Here is an 18,357-nt window from a genome sequence, read left to right as displayed (position 1 = left end):
TTCCCCCAGGTTCACAGCCTCTTTTGGTCATCTACCTGCTCTGGCGTGGGACTCATCCATGGGCTGCAGGTGGATCTCTGTGTACCCACGGACCTTCATGGGCTGCAGGGGCACAGCTGCCTCACCATGGTCTGTACCACGGCCTGCAGAGGAATCTCAGCTCCAGCACCTGGAGCACCTCCTCCTTCTCCACTGACCTTGGCGTCTGCAGAGTTGTTCCTCACACATATTCTCATTCCTCTCTGACTGCAATTATATCTGCACAATAACTTTCTTTTACCTTTCTTAAATCTGTTATCACAGGGATGTTGCCATCATTTCTGGTTGGCTCAGCCTTGGCCAGCGGTGGATCCATCCTGCAGCTGGCTAGCATTGGCTGTGCCGGACACAGAAGAAGCTTCCAGCAGCTTCTCACAGAGAAGTCACCCCTGTAGCCCCCCCACTACCAAAACCTGGCCATGCAAACCCAATACACCTTCCCAGCATTCAGAAGATCTACTTTGATCCCTGCTAGTGTAACTTTGCACACTGGAGTCAAGGACTGAGCCTTTACAGAGCTTTGTCAAATCACATTTAATTTAATTTTGGCAATGAAGCCCAGTGTTGAGCAACATGTGCAGCAGAACAGGACTCTGGATATGGTGCTGAGGTAGTGCTGGCAGCAGCAGCAAGAAGACAGCCTGTTCCTTTGGTTTTCAGGGCTGGCTAGGAACTGGCTTTAGATCAACTCCCTTAGGAAAATCATATCCCCATCACAGAAAGCAGAGAAGTGCTAAATTCTTGGGAGACTTGTTGTTGGGGACTCTTCCTACGCAGCAGTAGGCAATATAAGTAGTTGGCCAAGACTGTTGTGAATTATTTATGGCATTGCTGCTGTTCTCCTCCATGGAGCAGGTGAATGAAATCCCCATTTCTCCCAACCTGTGTAGGTATTTACTGAGCAAATATCCATATACCAGTATTTCACCTACAGGCCCAGTTTGATTGATACAGAAATAATCATTGTGTTTGCACATATTTGCAAACGATGGGAACAATGGTATGCATACAGAAGCTGAAAAACTTGTATTATTAATGTGTTTTAAAATCCTCTTTTACTGCTTCTTCTTGCGAATATATTAATCTGAATGTGACAGGATTTATCAGAAGTCCAAAGAATAGAAGAGGAAAATAATTAACATTGTGCTCTGGTTAACTAATATCATACTTTAAAATCTGTTGAAGGATATATAGGGGTTTGTGAGAGGGGCTTTTTTAATTTTTATGTGAAGTGCTGGAAAATTACTGTAGCTAGAGGTGAATTGTTGATCTTAGTCAGTCCTGGATCTGGTTGTGTTGAAAAGCTTTCTGGTGCTAAGTTGTTCGAAGCCTGAGTACATGGATGTAGTCATCCAGCCCTGAGGTTTGGGTGAGGAAAAGATTCCCTCTCCTTCTTCTTCCTATCTCTCTTCCCTGTCTCCAGCAGCCTAATCATGAGGAATATAGGGGGAATTTCACTCCTTTCTGCAGCACTCTGTGGTCAATTGCTAGGATCATTTGGATACCTGTCTCCAACAAATTCAGTAGATTTGACCTCTAGATGCATCATATCAACTTGACAGTGTAGCAGCTTTCAAAATAGCAAGTATTTTTAGGTTCTTGGCTGTCATGTCAAACCAGAGCTTCAGACCTAAGTGCTGTGACAGAACACCATTGTTTTTAGCTAATCTCAGGTTTCAGTGTTGCACTAGATTGCCATCCTCAGCTTTTGTGACTAAGTAATGCCTCTAAAGCATGACAGCATAATAGGATGATGTGTGCTATGTGGTGTCTTATGGACGAGTTAGCAGTAAGACAACTCATTAGCTGATGCATCTCAGTATTACTCTTGCCCTTTTTCTCACGAGAATAGTGTTCTTCATCTCACTACGTGAAGTAGAGACAGACCAAAATAGCAACAAGTTATTTTGTCTAGCTTATATGCAAAATCTTTACAACAGTGACTGTCAAACTGAAGCTACATTTTATTTCTACAGCTGTTTCTTCAGTGCTCTAACACTATTATTAATAGTACCTGTCACCTGTACAGCACCTCAGAGTTGTAAGTAGTTTGAGAAACATTATACAAACTTAGTGGAAAGCATCAAAAATTAAGTAAACACCCTGCTTCTTACTGGCTAAACTCAGTTCTTAAAATTCCTTCGTAAGCCTGGCTTGGCCTTTAGCTTAGTGAAAGAGTCTCCCAGACAGCTATTTCCCTGACTTACTTTATATTTCTGCTAGATCACTCCTATTACAACTTTATCACATCTAGACCAGAAAGATACTACTGAAAGCAGTATGTAGACTTTCCTTGCCTAACTTTCCAGGCCACTTTAATTAAGATGCTAAAGTGATTTTGAACAAACACGGAAGCACATCTTGTTGGTGGTGCTAAAATGATGCTGTAGAAACTCCTCACAGTTAATGATTCTTGTTGATCTTGCTGAAGCAGTAGGAGCAGCAGAGACCTTGGTGTAGAAAGCAGTCTTTCTTAGTATCATTTTTATCAGCTTATCATTTTAAATTGCCACCAAGCAGGTGATGTGACAGGAGGACTTCAAGCTATTCTTACAGTATCACCATGATTACAAAGCTGGAAAAAATATGTGGAAAAAAAAATGCGTGCTGGAAATAAATTTGAAAACTTCTGACATCCATTTGCATTTCTGAAGGTTCTCTCAATATGGGTGGTTTCTATCCAGGGTAGAACACACAGTTCTGTTAATATATTTTTTTCTCTTTTTAAATGAAATTGTGAAGCTTTGACAGCCTTTAAAGCTTTGTTGTCACCTCCTAAATCCCCTCTGGTGTGAGACCAGGCAGCCTGTGTTGCAGAGCCCTGGCCAAGAGTCTTTGCCAGCACCTGAACTGGTGGAAAAGCCACCTGGCCCTGCCTGCTGGGCCCCCTTCCTCCCATATCCTCTCAATGCTTTCTTAAGTCTACTTGTATGAATACACTGAGATTATAAAACCATTGTTCTGTGCCACAAAACCAGGTACCCAAAGTTACAATAGTTATAAAAAATGCCCAATGCAATTTCTGCTCATTCAAAACTCTCCTTGACCCTGAGGGAATCTGTGCAGTACCAGGCAGACTCAGCAAGCCTTCATGGTACTTCTGTTGTATCAGTATTGAAAATAGTTCATGTTTTATTGTAAATTACTGTTATTTGCAACTTCCAGTTTTGCAGTTCCCACTGCACAGAGATCAAGCACCCAATTTTTCCTTTGTATCCATCAGTGTAAATCAAGATTAACTCCAGTGAAGTCAGTCTAACCACAAGTGTAAACCTAGGAGGAATGAAAGGAAAATCAGTCTACAAACTACTTGGGTTTTTTATTTTTAAATAGCAAAATTAATGCTGCTGTTCTGCAGACACAGGGTGAGCTGCAAAGTGCTAGCTCATGCATTACTAATGTATCTCCATTTAAATGCAGATTTTTGCTCCTAACACAGAACTTCAGGGAAATCCTCTCCAGATAAACTGTAATAGGATACCAAATGGTGATTCAATATTTCACTTTAGCTTGTGTTTCAGGTTATTGATCTTAATTTTCTATCATTTTGATGCAACATTTGCTTAGTGGGAAGAGGATTATATCCACTATAATATGGCTTTTAATTAATAATTAATTATTTTGATATTCCACACATCCATGCCAGCAGTGGCAATCTGCTTGTATTCCTTTCCTGATTTCTATTTTCTGTGGTGGAAACCAGCAAGGTGTGACTTTACATATTTCAGGAAGTAATTGAGACGCAGTTGAGAAGAGGAAGCATAGCATAAGTATCATAGTGTCTATGTGGGACATGCTTAACATGACAGTGTTTTGTCCACAGTCATTTCAGGTAACAGTAGTGAGACCCTGACATGATTTGTTTTTGCCATATATGACAAGTTTAGGATGAAGTTTTTCTCTGTATATGCCTCCCTCAAGCACTGCGTAAGTGTACATGTAAGATGTACATGAAACCTTGATTGATACATTTTTTTAGATAGACAGATAGATAAGCTCTCTTCTCTGGACTGAACTTTAAGTGTCCTAAATAGTACAATGGAACATAGAAATGATGTTTATAAATTTACTAGATCATGAATACAGTCATTAAGAGGAATTACCTGATCTTGAGAGTGTTTTTGCAGCACCTAACATGATGATATCCAATCTCCTTATAAATAGGCTACACTATTTCTCAGTTTCCAGGCTGAAAGCTGGCAGCACAAGGACTGCAAGCAAGGCTTAGGTCTCACTTTCAGTACCATCTACTCAAAAATAACTCCCTACTGTGGTAGAAGTACTATGATTAGTATGATGAAATTTTAAAATAAATTTTTAGGTTTGGGGTTTTTGATTATTTATATGACTTAATTACCTATAGGGTGCATTTTGTTAACATTTCTAAATGTTGTTCTTGCAACCATAAGATTCATGAATTTTCAAAATTTTAACTCTGAGATTAACGTTTTCCACATATAAATCCTAGAGTTTGTATCTTTTTTTTAAATTACCAGAATAAGAGCAATAAAATATTGTAAATTGCCAGTCTTAGGGGTTACTGAGACCTCTTGTGTGATATAATTTGGTCAGCAAAACAGATGTCTAAGAAGTAATGATCTTTGTGATTATGCTCCTTTGGGAGGCTCACCTACATGCCCTCAGTTTTCTTCTCTTAAATTTTGTCCAACATTCTCAAACCCTGGCAGATTGAAACACCATCAAACAAAACAAAAACTGCTAGAAGAACATTCCTCCATTACCTCATCAGAATCAGTCCTCTCCCTGCCCATGTTTAGGTCTGAATTAGTGGTATGCTGCAATCCATCAGACATAAATTTGTTACTGATAAGAACATAGGGCACACCATAAAAAACTGTCTCATGATAGATTTTGTTGGGTGGGGACTTTGGGTGGGGGAGGAGGAAGTTGGTGGGGTTTTTTTCTCCCCCCCAAAAAATGCAGGAACAGCATTTGCTTTTAGTATTGAAGTCCTTGCTGACTTTATAGATGGAGAGTAATGAGAAAATAGTAGAGCTACAATGGAGGAGCTGAGTAGAGTATTTTTCTCATCAACTGTCCATTATCAGTAAACACAGTTTGATTGGAACCAAAGCACTAAACAAAACTTCTAATGCTGGGGGGTATTTCAGTGAATCACTTATGGGTTTATCCAAATCAACTCTTTAAAGTTCTCACAAAAAACAAGAGACTACTATTGGTCAAAAAGAAAACTTTCAGTAATCCAAAATAAGATTTCTTTTAATTAGAAAATTATAAAATTTCCAGGGGTTTTGAGATTTAGATTTTTTTTTTAAATCACAATGTGGAGTCCTTTATTAAAATTTGATTTGGTACCCAATTACAGCAAAGCTATAAATACTAAATATTAGAAAATAAAAAGGTGGTTTTCTTTGGATTGTGTTTCTTGAAAAGTAATCTCAATAGCGAAAATGGGTGTTGTAATAGGGTTTTTTTCCCCAAGACGTAAGTTCTTTCTAGGACTTAACAAATAAGACTGAAATTCATTTTTAAAAAAGGGATTGGATCAGGTATGAACTGATGAAACTTCCCACTTCTTTGACCTTGTAAACTTCCATCAGAATGCAGGACACAGCAGGAAGTTTGCCTAGCAGCGGTAGGTATGCACATCCTCTTACTTCCTTTACTGGCTCAAACCTAGTTTTTCACATTAATTACTGTTCATTTATTGAATGGAAAACATACATTTTTAATTATGATAGTTGAAATGTTGGCTGGTTGTGAAACCAAGTGCTTGGAATTGGTCCATTTGAGCCACGTGAATCAGCAGTACTGTTTTATAGTTTTTGCCTTTTTTTCATTTCAGCATTTCAAACTGTGGTCCTTGCGCAGCAGAAAACCTGGTAGAGAAAGATTAAAGGCTCCATCTAGTGGGCAAGAATTTTCTATTGAAAGGGGGAGAAAAGGCTCTCGTTTTCACTTGATTTTATGCACTATGAAATACGGCTTTAGATTTTGTTTCATTAAGCTGCCATGTTGTTGTTAATTCTTGCCTTCTGCAGAGCCATTATTTTATATGCAAAGCTGTGAAACATTAAGTATTATTCTGAGTCTTGAGCAAGAAGCAATAAATGATACTAAATGAGTGGGTTTATACAGCAGCTCATCACCAAAGTTCTTCCTCCCCACCCCCTTCAAGTTTCAATATATAGTAACCAAAAGAAGGTAATTTGTGTGTCAACAAATGTTTTAAAGTATTTAAGGTTCTTTCCTACTTAAAACTGGCTGGAAACATTCATAACTTGACCACAGCACTTAACACAGTATTTCGGGAGTATTTTTACACAGGGAACTCTACCCAGGTGTTACCCCAGCGTTAAATGACTTGTTTACTTGCAAACAGTGAAATCCGTGTTTCCTGGCAAGACATAGCCCCTGTGGCCTCTGCTGTGTCTTCCAAAGGCAAACACCAAAACTCATTATTCGTGGCATTTGTCTAGGAGCCTCCTGCCTGGTACTGTTGTGTGTCCAAAAACATCCTGACAGAATCTAGCACCTTTATTTTAGGTAAACAATTGATCTAGTACAGTAGTACTTTCTTCTCTTTGCTGAATTTCTGCACAGCATTGCAGTTATGCTCCCAGCTCCAGAACTTCACATTGCAGGACTCTTCCATTTGCAGTAGTGAAATTTGGGTATTACTCTCTCATTCCAACAAATTCATCTTGCAGCTGTAACCTCCTCGTCAGTTCACATCAAGCTAATAACAAGCATAGGAGCAGGAATAAGTAGCAGCAAGCACAATTTGGCAGAAGAGACACTGAGCTACATGTCCTGACTTTTGTCCAACTGTCCTTCCTTATAAAGCCATAGAGCCTGGCGAGATCAGCTCCTCCTGTGCAGCTTCCAGCAAGGGGTAGACAGGGTAACATGCATTATAGTGATGCGCTACACCCAAGTTTACTATAGCCAGCATTCATATCCAACACTAGAAAATGCGTCTCCCGTGAAAATCACAGAATAGAGCTTACCAAGTTGTTCTGCACTCCTTTTGATCACAAGGAGATCTCCCTTTGCAGTGGGTCACTCAGTAGCAAATCCAGAGGATTTTTACTTTGGTATTTATGCATGATTTGGCAATTCTGATAGGTCACAGAAACTTAGTATCTTCCTGAACAATTCTGCCCAGCTGCAGCTCTCCTTGTATCCCCATGGAGATGTTTTTCTGAGGTGCCAGTGAGTAAGAGCTGTCATTTGGCTCGTTTTACAGGCTAAAGCAAAGGGTAGTATTAGAGTTCTTACTCTGAACCTTTCTATGAGCAAGGACTAACACAGAATTGAGTAGTTCTAGAGTGCCTTTGAGGAAGTTGGTATGTCTGCAACATGCAAATGATGCTATCTCAAAAAGAGAAGAAATGAAAGGTAAAACTTAGAACTGCATGCTTTGGTATTTGTTAGAGTAATGCCACTTGGTTTCTAATGTACATGAACACCTACCTCACTAGGTATGCAACAGAAGAAAAGATGCAAGTTCCTTAATTCAAGGTTGTTAAATAATACCACTTTTAACTGGGGCCTTTGCTCTAGAACTGTTCACGTTTTAGAAGATTATAGGCTTGTTGCTGAGCTAAAGCAAATCCCAACTTTGGAACTACAGTAAGATACTCTTTGTTTTACTTTAAATACCTTTTCTAGGACTAGTACTTGAACTGATCCTAACGAAATACAAATTTCCAGATGTGAAACTCTGAGGACTACCTGACAAACTGCTTTTGTAATAATCTCCTGTAAACTCAAAATTTTAATCTGGGGATTAATTTATTGCCTCTACAGGTCATTGAAAAATCTCATACAAGCTTTCTAACTAGATTATGTTTATCTGGGTTATATTTATTCAGCTACTTTTTTGTTCTTTGTGGGAGCAGTGGCCTTTTGAAACAAATGCATTCATGTGGCAGAGACCCACTCAATCTCTTCCTTATTTTTCACAGCTAACCAGGTGCTGAAGTTTGGAACACTCGTCAGTACTTCCAACACCTATGACAACTCCGGGACTGTGACCATTGAGACAGACAAACCTTTGCTGTGGACAATGGCTATCAAGAGATAAGATCAGCTACAGCTGCATTTCCTGATCTGACACAACTCAAATTACTACAAAATTTCACTGAATTAAGATGGTAAAGCTGTTGCAAGATATAAGCAGGCAATGATTTTCTGTACTGAATGGAAAAGAAGTCTGAAATAGAAGTCACTTGAGATTGAATCAAAATTACTTGCAGTAATAGAGTACTTCATTCTGGTAAATCACACTACTTAATCAGAAGATGCATGAGCAGCCACTCAGTACAACCACAAACAGAAATGAATGTAAAGAAACCACTGCTGCTTATCTGGTTAGTTCAGGTTACTTTCACAAAGTATTTTATTCCAATACTGAACTATCTTTTTTCCCTCTTGCCAAAAGGAAATGCAGTACCCAGCTGCATACAGTATAACTGTATTACAAGGTGATAGCACCAAGATTAACTGATCTCATTTTTCTGTCCTGGTTTGTAACATATGTAGGTGCTGGTGAAGATTTCTCAAGGAGAGTAATAATTGAACTTTTCTACTTAGGAAGCAAGTTAGTGTAGTGAAGAAGCTTCAGTATCAGATTTCCCAGTATTAAGTGCTTTTAAAATCTGTAATAGAAGTACCATTGTACCTTCTACAAATACCAAATGCTTACAGTAACATTTTTTGAGTGAATTAAATGTCTTAATCTCAATCTGAGGAAGAGCATTGCATCTACCAGAGTTTTTGCAGGCTTAGTTCTTAAAATCAAAATATGCAATCATTTAAAATAATGGAAACTTCCAGGTCAACATGCAGAGGGCTTTATAATTCTATGTACAGAACAGGATCCAAAATGGGTGTATAGCCTATCCAAGAGTATGATCAAGTTGTGGATTTGCTAAAGGACTGCTTAGTGTGTCTGACCCTAAAATTATCTTCAAATGGTACATCTCAGTAATCAATTATGTTTGGGTTTTTAATTATGCCATCAGAATAAGGACTGGCAATGCAACTTCTTTACTTGATAAGAGTTGTTTTCATGTCAAGTACATACTATAACCTAGCAGGACTTCCAAATGCAGAAAGGAATTAGTGATAATTATGGTGATTCCAGAAATTAGTGACAAGAATTCCCATACACTTTTACATCACCACTTGAAAGGATACAGAAATGCTGTTTTCTTGCTGTCTGCTTTTGCTAGGAAGATGTTGTTCCAAAGCTTAATTTACTGCTTTGTAAACAGCTCCTGAACAGAGGTCATACAGCTGTCCCCCTTGGAAGCTTTCAGTATTTGACTGGACAAAACCTTAAGCAACCTCATTAGAATGCAACACTGACCCAGCTCTGAGCAGGACATTGGCCTAAAGATCTTCCAGCCTTCATTCCCACCTGAATGATTCTACTACCGTTAAAAGAAGTAACAAAACAAGTAAAACACACAACTACTATTACAAAAAAAAATTAAAAAGCCTGTAGACAGGTATGATTGCATACACTTTAAAACAGAAATACAATGACAAGAATGTTTGAAAACCCAAACTGAGCTTGTTTAATATCAAACAAATTAAAGCTGGGAAATCATTGCTGCTGCAGGTGTCACAACTGTCTTCTTCTTCATGATGAATGTTCAGCCACCTCTGTTGAGAGAACAAAGTAATCAGTTTCAATTAATGAAGTGTGACCAAGTGATTCCACCTGAAGTCTTAACTTATGCTCCCACCACTGCCTTGTTAGGACAACCATTACAGCTTATCTCCCATTTTCAAACACTCCTTGCCTCAATGAGCACTCTTACAGGTATAAGCCAGTCACACATCATGGACACAGAATGGTCTTTAACCTCTTATAGTGCCAGAGAGGGGATCATATCAGCTCTGGAGAATATGAGGAGTTGGTACTGTTACTATGTCAGTACCATGGTGCCAGTCAACTTGAAGTTCAAGTTTTTCATGAAGTTAACATTCATTCCAAAAGGGATTTTACAGGATGCAGTTACACATAAAACAAAGTTTCAAACATATCTAGCACTCAGTAAATGAAACAAGACCAACTTTGTTTTGTGCCCTGTCATCCTACAGCACACCCACTCAGTTTTCTTTACCTTACTATCCATCCATTTACTTTGGATACCCAAATTGTAAACTGGAAACAGTAAGATTATGTAAGATCCAAATATGATAAATGTTCTGTGGTCAAACATACACTGAGGAACTGGAAATCAAAATATCTGATGTTCAGTTTTGAAGCAGAAGACTCAGAAAAAACCTTAAGAACCATGGATCTAATACTTTGCAGCATGCTGAATTAACAACCTACTTGTTCATAAAGTCCTTTGAATCAAGTAATACTTGTCATATTACACTAGCACGTGAAATGCACAGACACTACAGCAACATGGGTCCTGTAGGGCTCACTAATGCTTAAAACTGAACAGGTAAAAATTTAGTGAAATCGAAGGTCATATTCACTTACACAATTATATTGTTGATTGGGATGTGGATCAATTTGACAAAGAAACCAATAAATCCCATTATTGCAAAGCCTATTGCTGTTGCCATGGCAATCTTCTGGAACTCTGCAAAAAAACAAAACAAAAAAAAATTTGTCAGGAAATCTCATGTATGGCATACAGATGTGCACTGCAGTGACCAAAGGAGAGATCTCTCTTTAACCATGTTAACACTGGAAACACCTGAAAACCTGCACAGACAATGAGAAACAAATCCACTTTTTCAGAAGACAGATGAGATTTTCAGACAGAAGATGCAGATTTCCACAAAGAATGGCCGATCACTATCTTTAAATAAGCAGAATCAGAAATACCCACAATGACAATTCATGGAACATTTATTCCATTATCTTTCCTTTATATCCCTACAAGCCCTGAAAGTAATCCCTAATGCAGCATCGAAAATGGAAGAATCTGCATTTATGTCTATCACAGGAGGACAGCACCGTAAGTCTCCGCAAAAATCGAGTACTTGGATATTTTCAATTATTTTAGGACAGCAACCATGAAGTTGACTAAGAAGGTCAACAGCCCCTCAGAACCTGCCAATCTGACAAGGAATGAAGTTCCTTACAGATCTCAAAAGTTGCCAGCAAACTTAAGTCACAGACCTGTTCACGCTGAGCACTGTAACTATCAGTAAGGAGGACCACCTGCATTCTGGTTATAGTTACAGCTTCCCTCCAGGGCCTCTCTAGTCCAAAACCTCATCTTCCATACTCCCAACAACAAAATTGTTCCTGTCCCAATCAGGCAATGACTGACAACTGTTGAGCACTGAATTTCAGCTATTTAACCTCTCTCCTAAGGTGAGTTTTAGTACCACTCAAATGCCTACGTACGTACCAGAAAAGAACACGTTCAAGTTAATTGCAGCCAGAACCATAAACCCGTTGACATTTAGATGACTAAAGATCAAGTTTAAATCCCATATTGGCAGCTGAGAAACATCCACAGCAAACGAATCAACAGAAGTGACGTGTGGAAAGACACGTGCTAAGACACAGGATGAAGTAAGGATTGTGTTCTGGTTTAACTGTGTGCTTTACCTTTCCTGTCAGGCTTGGTGCATCTCTTAACAAGTCGTATGGAGTCTTTTACAAACTGACGGCTGGGTTCCACAAATTGCATTACCTGATCCATGATTGCCTGCAAAGACGAACACATTTAGCATTGATGGGTCCACATACATACTGAAAAACAGATTTTTTTAATTAGAGAAGTAGCAGTTACCTACAAAATTTCTTAAAAGCTTAAGATAATTTAAAGTGTCATATTCCAACCTAAAATACTTCCACTTTGCAGGAAATGAAGACACTGTATCAGTACACAACCATGACGGCCTATTTCTGACTGCAAAAGAAAAAAATATGGAAAATTCTGCCTTTCAACACAGAAAAGGAAAACAACAGCTCCATCACAGTTTGGCTTTCAGCTTATGTCCTACTCCGTGTTTCTGAGAACGCCACCAGAGGCGTCTAAATAGACAAAAGTCGCCGGTTTCAGGAGACCCCCAGGCCAAAAGCTGCCGGGGGGCTGGCGAGCACGGAGGGAATGCTGTGGCCGAGCCTTATTCTCACAATAGGCGTATGCCAGCATTGCCACCGCACGCAGGACACCCACTGGAGGGATTTGCTCCCATTAATCCATACGGACCCCCTGGTACGAGGCTCCCGGTAGGGTGCCGGCCCCTCCCGCGTCCCCAGCGACTCCCTTCCCCCTCGCTACGGCCGAGGCCCCCGTGGCCGCCTCAGTCCCTCCGATGCCCACATCCCTGGCCGCCGGGCGCTGCCCAGCCCCCATCCCTGATCCCCGGGGCCGGGGGACACCCGGACCGCCTCACCGCCGGCCGAGGGACACGTCGCACTGAGCGGCGGAGGGCGTGACGTCACCGCGGCGGGCGGGGCGGGTTTTGAGGGGAAAAGGAAGGTTTTGGGGGGCGGGGTTTTACTTGGCTTTTTCTTTCTCTTCCGGGTTCCGGGGCCTGTGGCTCGTCCCGCCTCGCTGGCGGGGTGAGCGCAGCCGTGAGGGCCGATGCGCCCCGGCAGCGCCTCTGCGGCCTCTGACAGCGCCTTTGCTTTCCATGCCCTTGGAGCCTTGGGATGCAAGAGGCTCCTAGCGGGAAATAAAGGGAGAAGGGCGCCACTGTTCTTCCAGGCGAACAGCGACAGGACGAGAGAGCGTAGTCTCAAGCTGCGCCAGGGGAGGCTTAGGCTGGACATTAGGAGGAATTTCCTCACAGAAAGGGTGATTAGATACTGGAATGCCCAGGGAGCTGGTGGAGTCGCTGTCCCTGAAGGTGCTTAAGGAAAGACTGGACGTGGCACTCAGTGCCATGGTCTGGTTGGCAAGGTGGTGTTCGGTCGTAGGTTGGACTCAGTGACCTCAGATGTGTTTTCCAACCTAATTGATTCTCTGAATATGCCTGTAACAAATGCTGTTCGATGGGGGGGGGAAGCCAAAACCCAACCAAACAAAAAAACTCCCCATGTAAAACTTGTTCAGGCTGTGATCGCCTATGAGCCAGAGACCTATTTGTTTGCAGGAATGCTGAAGCCATTGCAAGGGAGTTCATCACCTTTGAAAACACGGGATTATTTTTATGTAGAGAAGTGTGCAGTGCTCAAAGGTGGTAAAGCTCCGTACATTTCAGTGCCACAGGTGTAGTGTAGGACACTTCCTTGCATGAGGGGGAAAAGATGTTGTCACTGCCTAAAGGGAGCACTTCCTTGCTGCTTTATCTTGTAGCAGGTAAAGGAAGAACAAAGACAACATAGATTTATTCTTTTTATCCTTACTTTGCTTTTGATGTTACTGATTTTGGTCTAGAGCTCTGTTCCTTGTTGACTCCACCTGTGAGTTTATATTGAGTATGCAAAGCTTATTATTTATTCATCAGACTGAGGCCTCTGCAGTCAGTTTAGCAAATGCTTTGCTGATCTCAACTCCATATTGCATTTAAGTGTGCACAAAATATTTTCTGGGATTAAATTTTTTCTGACAGCTTTCATTACAGGTCAAGTACCATCATATCACAGTAGGGAGTTGTTGGTCATTCCATGGGTTTTTTGGCAGCCACCTTCTTTGTCTCTGCCCTTAAGCAGGTCCCTCAGTATTACTGATCTCCTTCAGAGATGAACTGTCTGCTTGGCTTTGGAGGCTTATTGCCTTGAGGTCCTCTACAAGTTTTATCCAAAAGTCTGCCTTTGGATTGGATTTTGCTTTGAATGAAAATTCATGCAGCACTGTTTCTCAGATGGGGCTGTAATTTTGGTGGCCAAATTCTGCTGAACCTCTTCCATTGGCACACCAGCACAGAAAGATTAGTGTCAGTCAGGCCTCCCACAGTAGATATGTGTGTAATTTTTCTCTTGTTTTTGAGGCCAGGCTGCAGTCTGCCGGGATGGAATGAAAAGGAGAGGAAGATCCATAAGGAAAGCAGCAAAGCACCTGATAGCAGTAGTGCACAGTGTGTGATTGGGGAGAGTAGGTTGCTGAACCTTTGAATGAGAATCCATATGTAGAGGCATTTTGGTGGGCTTTGTCTTACTTAGTTTTTTTCCCTTCAGTGTCACAGATAAATGCCGGAGACTTTACCAACAGAGGAAGCTCACGTTTCCAGCTGTGATGCATGAGGACCTCGCAGTGGATGTAACCAAAAGGCACTGATTGGGGAAAAAATTTAAGCTGAAAAAAGAAGACACGTGTATGAAACAATTCATGACAGAGACTTCTGGTTGGATTAGATTTTTATTTTAAAAAGCATTTGCTGAAATAAAGCTTTATTCCCCAAAAAAATGTCTATTTTAAGTTGTTTTTCCTGGGGAGAAATGTTCTGGAGAAACATAACGTATCTTGCTTGGCTTAACAATGTGGCTTTGTTGTGAGTTTGTACTCTTGAGTTCTCTAGGGCGGGGTAGAAGGTATCAGTTGTCCTGTCTAAGCATCCTTCACTCTGCCATGATGAGCTCTCATCTTTGCCTGCCAGGTTGCAAGTTTGGACTTCAGCAGCTTTGGAGAGAGGCAGAGCCCTGATTTGTGCACAGAAAGCATTTGTTGTTCTCCTCACAGTATTTTCCAGCATTTATGGGTTTTTTGGTGTCCTTGAACTAGTACATTGCTACTTATACTTGGTCTTCATGGCAAATATGGTACTGTTCTGTATATATTTACAAAGAGCCATCTTCACTTACAGAAGATAGGGAAAGGTTTACATCTCCTGGTCATGTGTATTTTTTTTCATTGAAAGCTAGACTGCTACTAGGGTGTTTTGTTTCTACTTCTTTATGGCTCTTGCAGGGTTGGGGAAGAAAGTGGTGTGCTTGCATGGGTGAATTTTCACGGCAGTTTTTCAAGTCTGCTTTTATGGCAACATCTAAGCAGTACATAACCATTCCCTCAACAGTAAAAGAGACCATTGTTATGCTATGTACTAGTGTGCTAGTGCTGAATTGCTTCTGAATGTTGCATAAACTGGAGCCACATGGGGGGGTGGGGGGGAGGGAGGTTTTCATCCTCTGTATGCTCCAAGGATGAGAGAGTTCTTTTGATGACAGTTTTACTTTGCATATTTGCACATTTTGGTCTGTAGTTTGTTTCTTGTCCTTTGGAGGACATGAAAGATAAGTATCTGCTTTTAAGTACTGGCACATTAGACTGTGTGACACTTTGTGACATCTGTCCCTCTGGATCTGGACACTTATGCATGGAGAGATCAGCCTCCTCTTCCACCTCTCCCATACCATGCTGCCTGTTTGCCACAGCACAGATCCCACTGCAGCCCACAGAACATGGTGGGATGGCAGGAGCCAGAGAGCTGCCAGCAGCTGCAGCAAGCATAATTTTGGGATCAGCTGAGAGGAGAAAAGACACAGTCTTCAGTATGAGAGGCAGCTCAGCCTCTGTATGGTGGGATGGCACATGTGTAATATCCCAAGTGGTGTGGGAAGAATAGAGCAGTAACTCTGAACAGGTCTCCAAGTTTCCCTGTTCCCTGTGGGGTATAACCCCATTTTCCCTACCCTGACTCTGCTCCAGCCCCAGGCAAAGAGGAAGATCAAAATGGCAGGTCCTGCTCAGGCTCCCATGAGGCTGGTGCTGCCTGGCCTCAGCAGCAGCTCGATGGGAAGAACAGCACTCCACTCTCTGCATCCCAGAGGGGAGAGACCTGGCAGTCTGGTTTTCTTGTTTGAAGGATTACTGGATTACTCCCCACATGCTAGAAGAAAGTACTTGTAGTGGTCTTGGCAGGTTTCTGTGCACAAAAAGTGATACTCTGGGATATGAAGTCTTGCTGAGCTATCTCTTTCCTATCCCAACTCATCCCACGATGGACAGCAGGACTTGAGCTGCTCCCCTGTAGGAAGAGCCAGAGGGATGAGTGGGTGGGCCAATGTTGTGCCCAGGGTCTCTTAAGCCTGCCTTGTGGCAGGCCATGAGGCATTTCAACTGGAGGAGGCAAGGCAGAACACTGGCTTCCAGTTTGAGCAAGAGCAGCATTTGGGGACAATCTGACTTTCCTTCATGAATTGAAGGCGCAAATGGTTATCCAGCGAGACAGCAAAAGTGAAGAAAAAGCCTAAGAAAACTGGGAAGGTGGCCGCTTGTGGACTCATGGATTCAAGAAAGATGGGCCACTCTGGCCAGTGGGCATCTGAGCATGCTCTGGGTCAGAAAACAGCAGAGAACAAAGACTGCACCAGCAGCAGAGATTTACAGCCCAAACAAGGGAATAAGGTAGAGAAGGGAGAGAGAGAAGAAAGCGAGGTGAGGGTGTGGGAAAGCTTAAGGGACCTCCTTGTTGAACAGTGCTGCAGGTAGCTGCCTTCTCAGATTTTCAAAGGCAGCAGCAGAGTAACCCCATTGACTGAATTCGTGCTAATGCTCCATTGCTTGACAGTGTTGTTGGATGACTAAATAACTATAAAATTCAGTCTTCAGAAATTACTACTATATATGGGACCTTTTATTTTTTAATTCTACATTATCATAAATGTGTTTGATTAATTTATATATTGAAAAATCATTGGAATATCTATGTGCTTCTGACATTTAAAAATTAATTTTAGCTTTTCATTCCCCTAAGCAATCTAGAGACTCTTTGGACCTGATAAGCACATCTGCATGATTTATGATAGGAAGAATGATTATTTCTCTCTTCAGAATCTCTATAGATGCAGGGGAAGAACATAAATGGGGAATTAATGTTAGGAAAGAAATTATAGCCCAGATTTGGGGATCAGAAGGAAATGATGGAGTGCTTGTGGTCTGTGTCTTGGGGTTTAGCCTCAATAATTGTAGAAGTGCCACTAGATCAGACTTTAATGCTGAGATTGTGAAAGGGAATATCTCTAGTCTGAAGCAGTCAACAAGCCCCACCTTTTGATTTGTGCTGCTTAATATTCAATGGAGATGAAATATGGGGATGAGGGAGAAGTGCTGTTAAAATAGATTTTTGCCAGTGCTGGATTTATTGTATATAATTTTAAAGATGACCTTTTAAAAAAAGCCTGTGTTCAATTTTATTTGAAAGAGAGAACTTGGGAGATTTGTGTCTGTATAATGATAGACAAAACAGGAGAGAAACAAGGGCAGTATGCTAAAATGGCATTGCTAAATGATACTTCAGAGTAAAAAAATGTCTGCGGATAAGGTTTCTACATAGCAAAAGAAATATGGAGAAGATAACAGAGGAATAATAATTCCTTCATCAGCTGTGCAGGTCAGAAAGGTAAAGAAAAATCAAATGCTTACTCGTTTCTCTGATATAGTGCTTGTAATGTTTTGTTTTGTCTTGCTCTGATGAATAGCAGCTGAAGATACAGGCCTTGTTCCTAACTTTGTAATTTCCACATGAAGATTTTTGTGTATATTAACAAATAAATCACTGAATCCTTCTTTAAAACAACACTAGTAGTAGTTGTGGAAATACTAATTAGCACTTCAGATTAAAAAAAAAAGAGGGGGGGCAAATTAAAACTGGAAATACTCTTAACCTTAAGATGATTTTTTTTTCTCCAGAGGATAAATTTAGATTAAAAATTAAGGTATAGTTTTCATTTTATAGCAAGAATAGTTTATGTCAGCAGAAAGACATTTCAGGTGTTCTGTGTGTGTGTGTTTAGACATTTAAAAATGGCTTTCAGAAGTTTCACAGTGGATGCATGTATTATACACAAGACTCAATCATACAGTGGATACAGAAGCAGCAGCAAAAACTGCAAGCACAGTGCACTGAATGTGTGTCCTGTCTGCTTCAAGCCAAGATGACAGAGCAACCAATGTGCTTGGTAACCATGAACAAGCAGCTCATGCCTTCATGGCTGCAGTGTCAGAATGTTGATTTAAAGTCCCCTTTTCATGATGAATTCTTGTTTTACTTTGTTTTGACAAATCTGCACTTAGTTTGTGAAGCATGGCCCATGCTCATTTTTGGGTCATGGAGTAAACTAAACCTTTGCCTTCTGTGATGTTTTAATACACCTTCTACTCCATTTGTGGCTCAGGATGTCTGTTCCATCCCATGTAATGGGATCATGACCCATGATTGGGGTTGGCTGAGCTGGACCCCAGTTCTGCTATCATTATGTGCATTTTGGTACAAAAGCTGTTTCATTACTTCTTGTGCCCACTGAGGTCCAGGATCCCAGCTTGCTAGGAGTGTGGGCCAGAATGCCATCTTTTTCTTGAGAGGTAAAAGGTGTTTCTTCAGCTTTTTCCTGCTGTAAAACTCTAAGAATTTGAGAGAATAGACACTGCATTATAAGGGTGAGAACAATTTGATGGGTAG

The 18,357-nt window shown here is 41.0% G+C and overlaps 2 protein-coding genes across 5 annotated transcripts in view; one reads left to right on the top strand and one right to left on the bottom strand.

Moving 5' to 3' along the window:
• The window catches only part of TPK1 (thiamin pyrophosphokinase 1), a 311,682-nt gene extending 303,410 nt beyond the window's left edge, over positions 1-8,272 (top strand). For all 3 annotated transcript variants that reach the window (XM_048297771.1, XM_048297761.1, XM_048297782.1), the window contains one exon: positions 7,992-8,272. In XM_048297771.1, coding sequence (XP_048153728.1) covers positions 7,992-8,110 — 119 coding nt within the window. In that variant the 3' untranslated portion in view covers positions 8,111-8,272. The remainder of the gene's footprint in view (positions 1-7,991) is intronic.
• Positions 8,273-9,542: 1,270 nt separating this feature from the next.
• SEC61G (SEC61 translocon subunit gamma) lies at positions 9,543-12,514 on the bottom strand. Of its 2 annotated transcripts, none has more exons than XM_048297798.1 (4): positions 12,412-12,514; positions 11,618-11,717; positions 10,532-10,634; positions 9,543-9,696 (listed from the first exon to the last, which is right to left on the bottom strand). In XM_048297798.1, exons 2-4 carry the CDS (start codon positions 11,709-11,711, stop codon positions 9,687-9,689), a joined length of 207 nt encoding a protein of 68 aa, XP_048153755.1. In that variant the 5' UTR covers positions 11,712-11,717; positions 12,412-12,514; the 3' UTR covers positions 9,543-9,686. The 2 variants fall into 2 exon arrangements, with proteins under 2 accessions (XP_048153755.1, XP_048153763.1); XM_048297806.1 differs by lacking the exon at positions 12,412-12,514 and adding an exon at positions 11,802-11,826.
• Between the last annotated feature and the right edge of the window lie 5,843 nt (positions 12,515-18,357).

The sequence above is a fragment of the Corvus hawaiiensis genome, chromosome 1 (genome assembly GCF_020740725.1).
Source record: "Corvus hawaiiensis isolate bCorHaw1 chromosome 1, bCorHaw1.pri.cur, whole genome shotgun sequence".
NCBI lineage: Eukaryota > Metazoa > Chordata > Aves > Passeriformes > Corvidae > Corvus > Corvus hawaiiensis.
This window is presented reverse-complemented; position numbering and strand designations above follow the sequence as displayed.